This window comes from Molothrus ater, chromosome 6 (genome assembly GCF_012460135.2).
Source record: "Molothrus ater isolate BHLD 08-10-18 breed brown headed cowbird chromosome 6, BPBGC_Mater_1.1, whole genome shotgun sequence".
Classification (NCBI taxonomy): Eukaryota; Metazoa; Chordata; class Aves; order Passeriformes; family Icteridae; genus Molothrus; species Molothrus ater.
This window is the reverse complement of record NC_050483.2, coordinates 60,245,355-60,258,955: the sequence shown is the minus strand read 5'-3', so window position 1 is coordinate 60,258,955 and position 13,601 is coordinate 60,245,355. Positions and strand designations below refer to the sequence as shown.

Here is a 13,601-nt window from a genome sequence, read left to right as displayed (position 1 = left end):
GGGCCAATCAAGTGCCTTAAACCTTCATGGAAATGAAGGATCCAAAAAGAAACCAATCCAAAGGGACCAAAAAACAGGATAAAAAGGAGCTTCTGACACAGTGAATTGTGCTGCTCCATCAGGGCCATCGCTGCTGAGCAGCCCCAGAGCCGGCGCTGCTCCATCCTTGAGGGATCGCTCCTGCCCGGCCCGCGGGTCCCCTTGCTTCAGGGCTTCCTTTTCTTATAATAAATACTAAAAGCACTTTAGTACCGGGAGCCTGCTCTCGTTTTTATCAGGAACGTCCCACAAACTGCCCCCAGCAGGAAATGGGATGACCTTTAGGGTCCCTTCCAACCCAAACCATTCCTGGAGCTCCATGAGGTCTCCCCGCACCTCCTCTACCCCCACTCCGCGGCCGCCCTTGAACCCACGCTCTGAGCCTGGCACAGCCCGTGCCCATCGCAGCCGATGCTCGTGACACTCGCGGCCCCTCACGACAGCGGCCGCCTGTCGCGACAGCCGCAGTCCTCCGCGGCGGCAGGGGGCGCTGCGCGGCGCTGAGGGCCGGCGCCGCCGCCATGGCCCTTCCCGGCATTCCCTATGAGCGGCGGCTGCTCATCATGGCGGACCCCAGGGACAAGGCGCTGCAGGATTACCGCAAGAAGCTGCTGGAGCACAAGGAGATCGACGGCCGCCTCAAGGAGTGTGAGCGCGGGCACGGCGGGCCCTGAGGGGATGGCGGGTGGGCGTCTCTGAGACCCCCGCGGGGCGCCGAGAGGGAGCGCGGCGGCCGCGGCGCTGCCCGCGCTTCGTCATGGGCCTGGCCGGGCCCCGGGGGGCGGACGGGGCTGGGCGCTGCCGGCGCCGCCGCTGGGTCCCGGTACCCTTGGGAGAGCTCCGGAGGGTCACAGAATCACGGAGTCATCTCGGTTTGGAAAGATCTCTGGGATCAGCGACATCCGCCTGTGGCTGTCACCACCTTGTCAATGGACCAGAGCACTGAGTGCCACGTCCAGCCGTTCCTTGGGCACTTCCAGGGATGGAGACTCCGCTGTCTTCCTAGGCAGCCTTTCCCCAGTGACTGACCGCCCTTTCCGGGAAGAATTTTTCCCTAATATCTGTTGTATTGCACTAAATAGACACGGACTCTTACAAATATCCAATTTAAACTTACCCTGGTGCAGCTTGTGGCTGTTTCTCCTTGTCCTGTCCCTGTTCCCTGGAGCAGAGCCCGATTCCCCCCGGCTGTTCCCTCCTGGCAGGAGCTGTGCAGAGCCACAAGGGCCCCTGAGCCTCCTTTGCTCCAGGCTGAGCCCCTGCCCAGCTCCCTCAGGGATTCTCCAGCCCCTTTCTCAGCTCCCTCAGCCTCTCCTGGGGTTCCAGCCCCTTCCCCAGCTCCATTCCTTTCTCCACATTAGCTCAAGGGTCCTTACTGCTTTCCCAGTCTCACTCTGCCTGCAGCTTTGCTGCTGGAAAAGGGTCTGGTCCCGTGCTCTTGTGGGGTTGAAGGTTACCAAAATCCTGTGTTTCTTTCCTCTTCTAGTAAGGGAGCAGCTGAAAGAGCTCACCAAGCAGTATGAGAAGTCAGAAAATGATCTCAAGGCCTTGCAGAGCGTTGGGCAGGTACGTGAGGCAAACAAGGTGTTGGCAGCCTGTGCTGCCTGTTGAAGTAACCTTTACATCCATTTTTAGCATCAAGAAAGAGAAAGTGGGAACAGTCCAGGTAAAACTGATGAGTTGGGGATGGCTACAGGGTGTCTGAGTCCTGCAATGTTAATTTCTCTTGAGGCTGATGCTGTATTTCCTCTCTTACAGATTGTTGGTGAGGTTCTTAAACAGCTGACAGAGGAGAAGTGTGAGTACACTGAATTCTTATATTTTCTGAGATTGTGAAAATCATGGAACCATGGGATGGTTTGGGTTGGAAGAGACCTTAAAGAACATCTCATTCCAACCTCCCACTATCCCAGGCTGCTCCAAGTCCTGTCCAGCCTGGCACGGAACACTTCCAGGGATGGGGCAGCCACAAAATAATAAGCTTTTAAATTTTAAATCTTGTTAAAATTATGGAGAAGTAAAGAATTAAAGTGTTGGTGATCAGATTATTGGCAAAAAACAATCTGGATAATTTAGAATCACAGCTCAGAGGGTAAATTGAGTAAATTTGGTTTTTTTCTCTAATTTTCTTTCTCCAGTCATTGTGAAGGCCACAAATGGACCAAGATACGTGGTTGGCTGTCGCCGTCAGGTAATTGATCTCTGTGAATATTCATTTAAAATTTGCTTTCCTGTGGAATATTAGCATTGTTTTTCATCCACTGGGTCCTCAGTGGAGAGGTTTTTCCTTCTTTAATGTGCACACCACTGTTTTACACTGGTATCTGCTCCCCTCTCCCTTTGTAGTGGTAGCAGTGAAACTTTCTGGTGGAGACAAAATAATCCACAGCATTCCCAGGACCTTGCATGTGTTTTATGATTTTTATTGAGTCAAAACTCTGTCCTTTTGCCTGATTTTGGACTCTCTGAAAATTAATTATTATGAAAACTGATTGTGTAATTTCACAGTTGCTGTGCTGTGACTGTTGCTGTCATGCTGCTGAGTTTTAGATTTAATATTATTTTACCATATATCTTAATCATGGAATAGTTTGGGTTGGAAGAGACCAAAGTTCATCCCATTCCAGCTCTGCCATGGCATGGACACCTTACACCATCTCAGGCTGCTCCAAGCCCCAGTCCAGCCTGGCCTTGGGCACTGCCAGGGATCCAGGGGCAGCCACAGCTGCTCTGGGCACCCTGTGCCAGGGCCTCCCCACCATCCCAGCCAGGAATTCCTTCCGAAAATCCCATCTAAACCTACTCTCTGTCTGTCTAAAGCCATTATCTTTATCCATATTTTTTTTTTTTTCCTCTTTCTGGAGAGAAACTGATGTTCATTGCAGAATTTTGGGACATAAGTAAACTTAATTCCACTCTGGGGCATGTGAGGTAATCTTGATGTTCTGTGTTGAAACAGAGCTGAATCCTAAGGGATTGGTTGTCCTTGGATGAACCAGCACTTTGGGGTTTATTCTTCACTAAAAACACTCTTTTATCTTAAAAGATCCTTGATTTGCTACCAGAGGCTCAAATAAAAATAAAAAAACAAAAAAAAAAACAAACAAAAAAAAACCAAAAAAAAAAAAACCTTGATTGTTTTCAAAATGTCAAAATATCAAAGACAAACAATTTCTCCTGGACTAGAAGGACGAGTTTTTGATCAAAGCCCTCCTGGCTGAGCTGCTGCTGCTCAGGAGGGAGGAGAGCAAGGCTGTTTAAATGGGAGCAAAAATCACTTCCCTATCTCAAGTGCATTAGCTGAGAAGGTCAAGTGGTTTCTCTTTGTTTTCTTCTCACTGCAAAACAATTTCCGTCTGTTGGGCAGAGTTGAATCTGAGAGAGTTCCAAGGTGTTGTAAAGTTCTTTGGATAAGGAAGCTGGAAAGGGACCTTAGTAGTGACTGCAGTAAGAGAGGGGGGACAACTTGATCCTAAACCCTTCCAGAGGGTCAAGGACCCACGTGGCAGGGGACCTTATAAATTATACACGTTTTCCAGCAGGGACAATGGGAAACTTCCAGCAGTGCTGGAAAAGGGTTGTCAAAATCCTCTTTTAATTCCAGCAAAATTGAGTAGAGTGTACTGGAATGTGTTGAAAGATCCCATAAAGATGGAATGAGCAGACAAAAACTGCTGAGGCAGGAGAGGAGGCATCCAAGGTGAAAGATAATAATTGAACAGCTGACTTCAAAGAGGAGAAGTAATGGCACAGGAAAATGTTGAAGTTTTTGTGAGGGTTCTTTAGTTATTCTGAAACAGCTGTTCCTGTGTGGAGCAGAGGGCAGGATTAGATCCCACTGCTGCAGTCAGATTGACAGCAGTAAAATTAAAAATTAATGATGGACTAGAAAACAGTCTTTGTTTTAAAAGAGGTGGAGGTAAGTTAATGACTGCTTGGTGTGTCACTCTGTAGCCTTGGTTTTTCTTGTGTGTGATGGAGCAAGGAGTGCAAATTGCAGTGAAGATTTTGGCTAAAATCAGGGATTGTGTTGGAGTGGGGTTCTAACAGCATTCCTTTTTTTGGGACTAGCTTGACAAGAGTAAGCTGAAGCCAGGGACAAGAGTTGCTCTGGACATGACCACTCTGACTATTATGAGGTAGGATTCTGCTCTTTTTGTCAAACATTACACAAAGGCTTGAATAATCCCTTCTGCAATGTTTTGTAAACATTTTCTGCAAAGCAACGCTTAAGTAGGGACAGTTATTTTGAGGGAAGACTTGTGGATCTGTTTTATATGATTTAAAAAGAAATTGGTTTTTCTTTAGAAAAATAATTACTGTATTTTTAGCCATATTTTAAGCTGTGTTTTATAACTTTTAAAGGTTTGCTAGGTTTGGGGTTTTTTCTGGTTTTTCAGCACGTGAGGTGGGAAGAGAAGAAATAATGTTCATATTGCTGTACAATTTGTGGGAATAACTTTATGAATTTATAAATGTGTCTACACAATAAAAATATCTCCTCTTACCTCTTGTTTTCCAGATACCTGCCCAGGGAAGTGGATCCACTGGTTTATAACATGTCCCATGAGGACCCAGGAGATGTTTCCTACTCTGAGATCGGAGGCCTGTCGGAACAAATCCGAGAGTTACGGGAGGTACCCAGTGCCTCAAACCCCCATCAGATCCTGATCCATGCTCTCAGTGAAGCTTTGCAGGCCAAAACCACCTTGGGGCTGTTCAAGGATCCTCTCAGATCAGTGCTTTTCATGTGTCATTTGAAGTGTTTGGACTGGGATTAAAATGAAGATGATCCTTTAGAGAGGAGGGTTTAAAGGATCCAGGACCCTTTAGGCTGTGGGAGTGCCTTGAAGTTCAAGTGGCAGGGCCAGCAAAGCAGACAGGAATTTTGCTCAAAAACTATCAGGATTGCTCTGGGAAATGAAATTAGGACAGTAGGGATGTGATTTGAGCAAGAGCATTGAGAGAAGCAGCAATTGCAGAGCCAAGGCAAGGGAGTGAATTGATCCATAAGATCTTTCACATTTTCTTATTAAACTGTTTCTCACACAAAAATGCTGCCAATAAATAATGCAGCTAGATGAAAAACAGGCTGGCATGTGCATCATTAACTGTTTAAAACTCAGAGCTCAGGTTGCTGTGTGTCCCTTCACAGGTCATTGAACTGCCCCTGACAAACCCAGAATTATTCCAGCGTGTGGGAATTATCCCTCCCAAAGGCTGCCTGCTCTACGGCCCCCCTGGTGAGTCTCTGCAAAGGGCAACAAGTGCTTGCTTGTTGTTTTCAGACTGTGGCAAGAGCCTTCTTTGGTTTTCCTTCTTTCCCTTTTTATTTTTTCCTTTCCTTTTTTCTTTTTCATTTTTCTATTTTCTGTCTTCTCTTTTTCCTTTCTCTTTTTTTCTTTTTCCTTTCCTCTGTCTCTTCTGTCTCTTCTGTCTCTTCTGTCTCTTCTGTCTCTTCTGTCTCTTCTGTCTCTTCTGTCTCTTCTGTCTCTTCTGTCTCTCTCTCGTCTCTCTCTCGTCTCTCTCTCGTCTCTCTCTCGTCTCTCTCTCGTCTCTCTCTCGTCTCTCTCTCGTCTCTCTCTCGTCTCTCTCTCGTCTTTCTCCTTTCTCTCATCTCATCTTTGGTTTTTCCTTTCCCTTTTTTTCTTTCCCCTTTTTTCTTTTTTTTTTTTTTTTTTTGTTTTCCTTTCCATTTTTTCTTTTTCTTTTCCTTTCTTATTTTTCTCCCTCTTCCTTTCCCTTTTCCTCCCCTTTCCCTTTTCCTCCCCTTTCCCTTTTCCTCCCCTTTCCCTTTTCCTCCCCTTTCCCTTTTCCTCCCCTTTCCCTTTTCCTCCCCTTTCCCTTTTCCTCCCCTTTCCCTTTTCCTCCCCTTTCCCTTTTCCTCCCCTTTCCCTTTTTTCTCTCATTCCCAAGTCACTGGCAGGCATTGTTGAGTCAGTAATTAAACAGCTTCAATCTCTTGTCTATCCAGGCACAGGAAAAACCCTTTTGGCCAGAGCAGTTGCCAGCCAGCTGGATTGCAACTTCCTCAAGGTGTGTAATGGCACTGCCCCCACACCTCTGGGCTCTGTTTGCTCTCCAGCCTCCTCATCCTCCTGTGTCCTTCCCAAGGTGGTGTCCAGTTCCATAGTGGACAAATACATCGGCGAGAGCGCTCGGCTCATCCGAGAGATGTTCAATTATGCCAGAGATCACCAGCCCTGCATCATTTTCATGGATGAGATCGATGCTATTGGTAAGGCTCCTGGCCTGGGGGGTGGCTGGGCTCTCCTTTTAAGGCTGGAGTCAGCTGTAAAGCCAATTCCCCCCGTTTAAAAGGCAGAAATCAAATAGCAGAACTGATGGGTTTGGTGTGCTGCAGGTGGGCGCCGCTTTTCCGAAGGCACGTCAGCTGATAGAGAAATTCAGAGGACTCTGATGGAGGTGAGTGTCAATTCCTGACTGTGGCCTGCACAGCCACATTAAATAATAGTACAGCTGTGAATTGTTACCTGGGATCTGGCTTTGCAGAACCTTTTCTGGGTTAATAAACTAGAAGTGAACTCAGTGCTGCTTTTACAAAAGGCAGCTGCACATCCTGGTAACTCAGCCATGAGTTCAATGTGGAGACTAATTGAATCTTTCTAAATTGCTGAAATGATTTGGGATATTTTCTTTTGCTTACTGCTGCTCCCTGCATGTTTGAAGGTTTGCAGAACCCCCCTTTCTGTCTCTTTTAGTCCCAAAGACAGTCTGTAACATTTTTGAACTGTTGCAGTTGGATTTTCAAAGCTAGGAGGAGCACTTGTATTTCTTTGTTTCTGTATTCATTGCTTTGATAAACTGGGTTGTGTGAAAAGAATATTAAAACCACTGGTGACAATTAGAAATTCTGAAGCTAATGGGAACCTTCCTTAGCCTGTGTTTGCAAACAGTTTGCCTGGTTCAAAAGAATGTGTCTGCCTTCCATAGAGAATTAAATCACTGTGATCAAAGAGCAAGTGCTTTGAGTGTTCACAATGAAATGCCTTCCTGTGTGTGGATTAGTATTCCTGAGGCTGTTCTTCAAGTCTAATTGGAATGTCCTGGCCTTGGTGCACTACAATCCAAATGTGTCAGGCAGCCATTGGCTCCTTCAGTCCTTGCAGTATTTTCTTTGCCTCATTGTTTTAGTCAAGTGTTTCACGTTTTGAGCTCAGCTTTGCTCAATGTCCTTTTCTCTGGGCAAAGCTCTTCATTGCTTGGGATGGAATATTCAGGGAGCTCAAGGCCTTGTAGGATTTTTTTTTTTTTTTTACTTCAGAGCTTTTAATCTTGAGGAAGAATACCTAGGCAGGAAAACAAATCAGACTGGGAAGATTTGGGGTTGTTGAAAACCAAAATTCTGTTCTCTGTTAGTTGTTGAATCAGATGGATGGATTTGACACTCTGCACAGAGTTAAAATGATCATGGCTACCAACAGACCTGACACCCTGGATCCTGCCCTGCTGCGGCCCGGAAGGCTGGATAGAAAAATCCGTGAGTTCCTGCTTCCCAGTGGCTGCAAGGAGGATGTAATCCCTGGGAATTGTGGGTTTCTGCTTTCATTGAAGCTCTAATTCTTTCTAGATATCGATCTACCAAATGAACAAGCCAGATTAGATATTTTGAAGATTCACGCAGGTCCTATCACTAAACATGGTGAGATAGGTAAGTAGAAGTTCCCTGGGTGTCATTCCTGCTGCTGTTTGTAGGGATGGGAAGAGGGTGAGTTGTTCAGGGATTCTGAGTGTATTCCCACCTTTACACTGCCCACACAACTTCCCCTCTTGGAATTCTACTTGTTTTATTTTAAAATGCATCCTGATTAAACTGTTGTTAAGTCTTTGAAAAGGAAAACTGAATATAAACCCTTGAGCCCAGCTGGAAACTGGAAAAGCAACAAGGTTCTCATCAGGCAGTTTCCTGTTTCTAATGGAATGGCTTAGTGCAAGGAAAGAGTGTTTTCATTCACCCCTCAATGAAAGAAATATTGCTCATGAAGGAGTCTGAAAACAACAATCTTTAAAAATCAGGGAGAAACCTTGGAGTTTAGAGATGGCATAAGCAAAACTTGTCTGGTAGTGGTGTGGATCATTCTCTCAGGAGTGTAAGGGGAGAATAATAGGATGAAATGGGGACAGTTGATTTAAGGTCTGTGTCACTCTGAGCTGCCCAGAGTCCTGCTCTCACAGTGACTCCTGCAGCTCTCCTGGAGGAAGCTGGGGCTGGGCTTTGCCTTTAAAGCAGCTCTGGCTGCCTGGGAGCGCAGCAGGGCCCCGTGGCTCCCCCACCCCTGTGTGCTGACAGCAGCGATTCCTGCAGCCCCTGGAGCTGATCCCAGTCAGCTCAGCTCAGGGACAGCAGGAGGGAGCTCGGGGAGGGCCAGGGCTGGCCACTGCTTTTCTTAGCAGCACTGCTGGCTTAAACCTGCACGTGGCTGCAGGCTAAGGAGAGAAGGAGCTCCAGAGCAGATCATGAGCCTGAGGTAAAGTTCTTGGAGAGAAATTTCTTACAAGGCATGGAGTGACAGCACTAGGGGGAATGGATTCCTACTGCCAGAGGGCAGGGAGAGATGGGATAGCGGGAGGAAACTCTTCTCTGTGAGGACAGTAAGGCCCTGGCTCAGTTTTCCCAGAGAAGCTGTGGCTGCTCCATCCCTGGAAGTGTTCCAGGCCAGGCTGGCTGAGGCTTGGAGAAAGTGAAAGGTGCCCCTGGCCATGGCAGGGGTTGGAAGGAGATGGTCTTGAAGGTCTCTTCCAGCCCAAACCATTATGGGATTCTGAATTCTCCTTCATCCTTTTCTCATGTCTTTGGCACTGCAGTGGGATCATTCCTTCTGCTGTTCAGCAAACTGAGGTGTCAGGTCCTTGCTAAATTCCTGCAGGTGATGTGGAAAGACTGATGCTCAGCTTTGATACTGCAAAAGGAAGGCCTGAACTTAGCAGCAGGGTGAGGTGGAAATTGGATTAAAATCCAAAGATAAGGATTTGCTCAGGTTCCAGCATGAGATTCTCCTGCTTCAACCCTGATGTCTGCTGAAAACCCTAAACTCACAAACCTTGCACTGTTCAGCCTTGTTCATTCCCCTCACTTGGATTTTTTACCTTTCCAATTATGAAAATAAATTTTTTATTTGACATTGTACTACATGGAATTAAAATACAGCTGAAAAACTACTCATCTTTAGGAGCTTTTGGATTCTTGAGATAAAAACATTCAATTCAAATGTTTTGAATTTTATACAGAAGGGAAACTGAAAAGTTTTCCAGGGACTTAATAATTTTAATAAGCAGCCTTGCAAAAAGCAGGACTTGCTGGAGGCTCAGCAGTGGTTTAGAAATTGATTTCCACTGAATTATAACCATGGCCACTCTTTTAGCAAATATATGTGCATAAAACATCAGGCCTAATATATTAAGACACTAAGTGGCTTTAGTAGATGGATTGTTGGAAGAGAAAGGGACTGAGTTATGACCACTTGGAGAGAAGTTTTCTGGGCTTTTACAGCATTTCAGTGATAAGAACATTGCCTTGATGGAACTCTTGCACTTCATGTTGATTCTTGTAACCACAAGTTGGTAACTTTGGGATTTAATTACATAACATGAGCTCTTGGCTGCCACGCATTCCTGTTTTAATGGAGGGCTGATACAGCTGCTGATTCCAGTTAATTTATCAGCCCAATGGGCAGCTCTGTTTGCACTGAAATCCAAGTTTGGTAGCTGGATGTGCACTTTATTGGCATCCCTAAGGGGAGGGTGATTTATTCCTAACGGGTGCTGGTGTTTTGTGAACAGATTATGAAGCAATCGTGAAGCTCTCAGATGGCTTCAACGGAGCAGACTTGAGAAACGTCTGTACTGAAGCAGGTAATGCCTTAACTCTTCATTTGGATGTGCTAAATCTTGGATAATGCTGAAACTTGGAGCTGTTCCTCTGTGGATTAAACCCAGGAGCTCAGAAATGTTCTGCTGGAACATTTCACTTGAGCTGATCTGAGCCAGCCACTTGTTGGCTGATCTTGATGTGTCCCACTGTCTCATTAGAACCAGATACATTCCAGAAACAGGGATTCAACCAATTTTTCTCCTTTTTGGAGAGAATTCAGGGCTCTTGGTACCCATGTGCCTGCAGAGTTGATGTTATTTTATGCTTTTTTCACATGAAAATTTGTGCACTTGGAGTTTGCCTGCATGGGCAAGCTGAGTAAATACACACTCAGAGTTTAAACAAGTTTTCTTTTTAGTACTCCCTTAGTTCAGAAAGGTGAATTCCCTCCTGTTCCCAACATCCAGGACATGGGAAGGTCATGTAGGTAGTGTAACCTGGGTCAGTTTTCATTTGAATTTCAGTGAAACTTCATTTTGTGTCTCTTCACACTGTTAACTCCTCCTCGCAGGGATGTTTGCGATCCGTGCTGATCATGACTTCGTAGTTCAGGAAGATTTCATGAAAGCTGTCAGGAAAGTGGCTGATTCCAAGAAGCTGGAGTCCAAGCTTGACTACAAACCTGTGTAAATTAACCATAGAATTTGTGATTTGATTGTACACATCCTACTGGGTTTATGCATAAAAAAAAAAGGAGAGAAATAATGTACCTCTTGATTATCATTGTAAGGTGTTTGTGTAGCATGTAGCTAGTAATTTTGGGAATGCTAGTTGCAAGTTGGCTACAGGAGTGTGTTTTCTGTACAATTCTGAAATGCAATGTTCATTACAGCCCAGGCTCAGTAAAAATGTGTGGAGATGTGTTGTTCTCTTAGCAATTATGGTGGGAATTTATAAACGTGCCTGAAGGGATTCACAAACAGAAGAAAGTCAGTTCATTTCTTGACTTTTTGTATATCAGTAAATCTCCTTTCCCCAAACAGTTTATGAATAAAACCTGTTTAAATCTGTTTATCCTGGTGGATTTTGTGTGTAGCTCTCACAGAGAGGTGAATTTTTGTATCTTCTGAGTTGGAGGAGCAACTTTTCTCTGGTGTAAGGATTGAAGTCCTGCGCCTGCTCTACCAAACAGAGGCATCCTAACCCTTGGAGAGAGAAGGGACTGGTGGGGTCTGGACAAAAATCCTTTCCATGAAGGAATTTTCCCTAATATCCAATCTAAACCTGCCCTGGCCCAGCCTGAGGCCGTTCCCTCTGCTCCTGTCCCTGTTCCCTGGAGCAGAGCCCGACCCCCCCGGCTGTGCCCTCCTGGCAGGAGCTGTGCAGAGCCACAAGGGCCCCTGAGCCTCCTTTGCTCCAGGCTGAGCCCCTGCCCAGCTCCCTCAGGGATTCTGCAGCCCCTGCCCAGCTCCCTCAGGGATTCTGCAGCCCCTGCCCAGCTCCCTCAGGGATTCTGCAGCCCCTGCCCAGCTCCCTCAGGGATTCTGCAGCCCCTGCCCGGCTCCCTCAGGGATTCTGCAGCCCCTGCCCAGCTCCCTCAGGGATTCTGCAGCCCCTGCCCAGCTCCCTCAGGGATTGTGCAGCCCCTGCCCAGCTCCCTCAGCCCCTCCTGGTGCTCCAGACCCTTCCTCAGCTCCATTCCCTTCCCTTGAGGGGCCCAGAGCTGTCCCCAAGGCTGGAGGTGCCTCAGCAGTGCCAGCACAGGGGACAGGCACTGCCCTGCTCCTGTGGCCACACCTGGTACAAGCCAGGTGCCCTTGGCCTCTTTGCCCACCTGGGCTCACTCATTTGCTGCTGAATTCTGGAAATAGGATTTACCTGAGCTGGTGTTTATTTATTACAAGAAGTAAACAAGGTGGTGGTGGTTTTAAGGGCATCTGCTTTACTTTTATTTTTATTTTCCAAGCAGTTCCACCCCGAGGGGTGCACACAGACCCACTGCACTGTGCAGCTCACCTGAATATGGGACTGGAGCAGCAATGCACTAAATTGTACTTCTGGCTACTTCTAATTATCCTAATTGGATTATCCTGGGCCTGCTCAGCTGACAGGCAAGTACATTAGATTAGCTCTTGACTTCCCAGGAAACACACACAGCATCTCCCTGGCAATTTTAACAGCTGTAGTTTTATTTCTTTCCCATCACAGATCAAACAGATGATGTAAGATGTAGAACAGTTAAAGCAGGGCAGACAACAATATTTCCCTGTTTCTATGGCTGTTACAGACCTTTCTCCTTGTTGTGGCTGTGTCAGGAATGTAAAGATGCAAATCTCAGGTTTAGTTTTAACAACCTTTGAGTGCAGCTCGTACAGCCCATGTGCCTGGAACAATGAGAACATGAAATTAAAGTCCATTTCTGAGCAGAATGGTGATGTGAACAGTGAGCTGAGCCTCTAGCTGAGGGAATGGTTGCTGAAATGTGATTGTTGAAGGTTTCTCAAAGTTTTATTCAGTAAAAACAGCAGAAAGGTGCACTAGAAATAAAAATTGAGACTCTAAAATTCCAGTGCTAGTATTTCCAAAAGGACACTTCCAATTTTATTTAAGGAACCAACCCATTGAGTTTGCTTGCTTTGTCTAAGCTTCCCTCAGAAATTCCAGTGTAGAATTTTGGTTCACTGAAAGGCAAAGGAAAGAAAAAGTGCAGCTTAAAGTGAAATCTCATAGAATCATAAAATGGTTTGGGTTGGAAAGGAGCTTAAGGACCATCCAGTCCCTCCCCCTGCCATGGCAGGGACACCTTCCACTGTCCCAGGCTGCTCCAAGCCCTGTCCAGCCTGGCCTTGGGCACTGCCAGGGATCCAGGGGCAGCCCCAGCTGCTCTGGGCACCCTGTGCCAGGGCCTCACTGCCCTCACAGCAGGGAATTCCCAATCTCCCAATCCATCCCTGCCCTCTGCAGTGGGAGCCATTCCGTGCTCCTGTCCCTTCATCCCTTGTCCCAAGTCCCTCTCCAGCTCTCCTGGAATTCTCAGGGCATGAGACCTCAAAAAGCAGAAAAACAGGTTCTTGCTCCAACACTGAGGTGTCTGAGGGCATCGTTTACACCAAGAGGAGAAGACTGGAGATCCCAGAGTCATTCAGAGCTCATTGGAAGAGAGCTCTGGGATCATCGAGTCCCTTCTGTGACCGATCCCCAGCTTGTCCCCAGCCCAGAGCACCGAGGCCACTGAGGTGTTCCTCGGACACCTCCAGGGATGGGGACTCCAAACCTCAGAGATGACCCCCTTGGCGTTGCCAGCTAAAATGTGAGGCAGCAGCGTCATTCCCATGAGCGATGGAGCCAAGATGGAAGCGGGCGTGTGAGGAGAAGGAGCCCTCGGCAATGTCAGGGGACGGCGACAGGGAGCGTCAGTGGCCGCGCCATGGCGTGAGGCGCTCCCAGCCGGGCCCTGGTCACTGCTAACAGGCGAAGCGTCCATTACTGAAACTTTGGGGTGAATTAGCCCAAATTTAGGGCTAGCGAGCAGATTCCTTAAACGAACGGCGGCGGCAGCTGCCCGTGAGGGGAGGGCAGAGCGCTGAGGGCGGAGCGGGGCGGAGAGGGGCGGGGGCCGGGGGAGCGGGGCCCGGGGGCGGGCGGGAGGCTGGGAGGAGGAGGGGGAGGAGGGGGCGGAGGAAGAGGTGGGAAGAGGAGGAGGAGGAGGAGGAGGAGGAGGGAAGAAGAG

General features: G+C 47.3%; 1 protein-coding gene across 1 annotated transcript; it reads left to right on the top strand.

The window, feature by feature from the left end:
- The first annotated feature begins 566 nt into the window (after positions 1-566).
- On the top strand, positions 567-10,943 carry PSMC6 (proteasome 26S subunit, ATPase 6). Its single transcript, XM_036384497.2, has 14 exons — positions 567-687; positions 1,526-1,605; positions 1,798-1,837; positions 2,178-2,230; positions 4,111-4,178; positions 4,562-4,676; positions 5,195-5,282; positions 6,014-6,075; positions 6,154-6,277; positions 6,404-6,465; positions 7,420-7,540; positions 7,631-7,711; positions 9,841-9,912; positions 10,443-10,943. The coding sequence occupies exons 1-14, from the start codon at positions 603-605 to the stop codon at positions 10,559-10,561; spliced, it is 1,170 nt and encodes a 389-aa protein (XP_036240390.1). The 5' UTR covers positions 567-602; the 3' UTR covers positions 10,562-10,943.
- Positions 10,944-13,601: the final 2,658 nt, after the last annotated feature.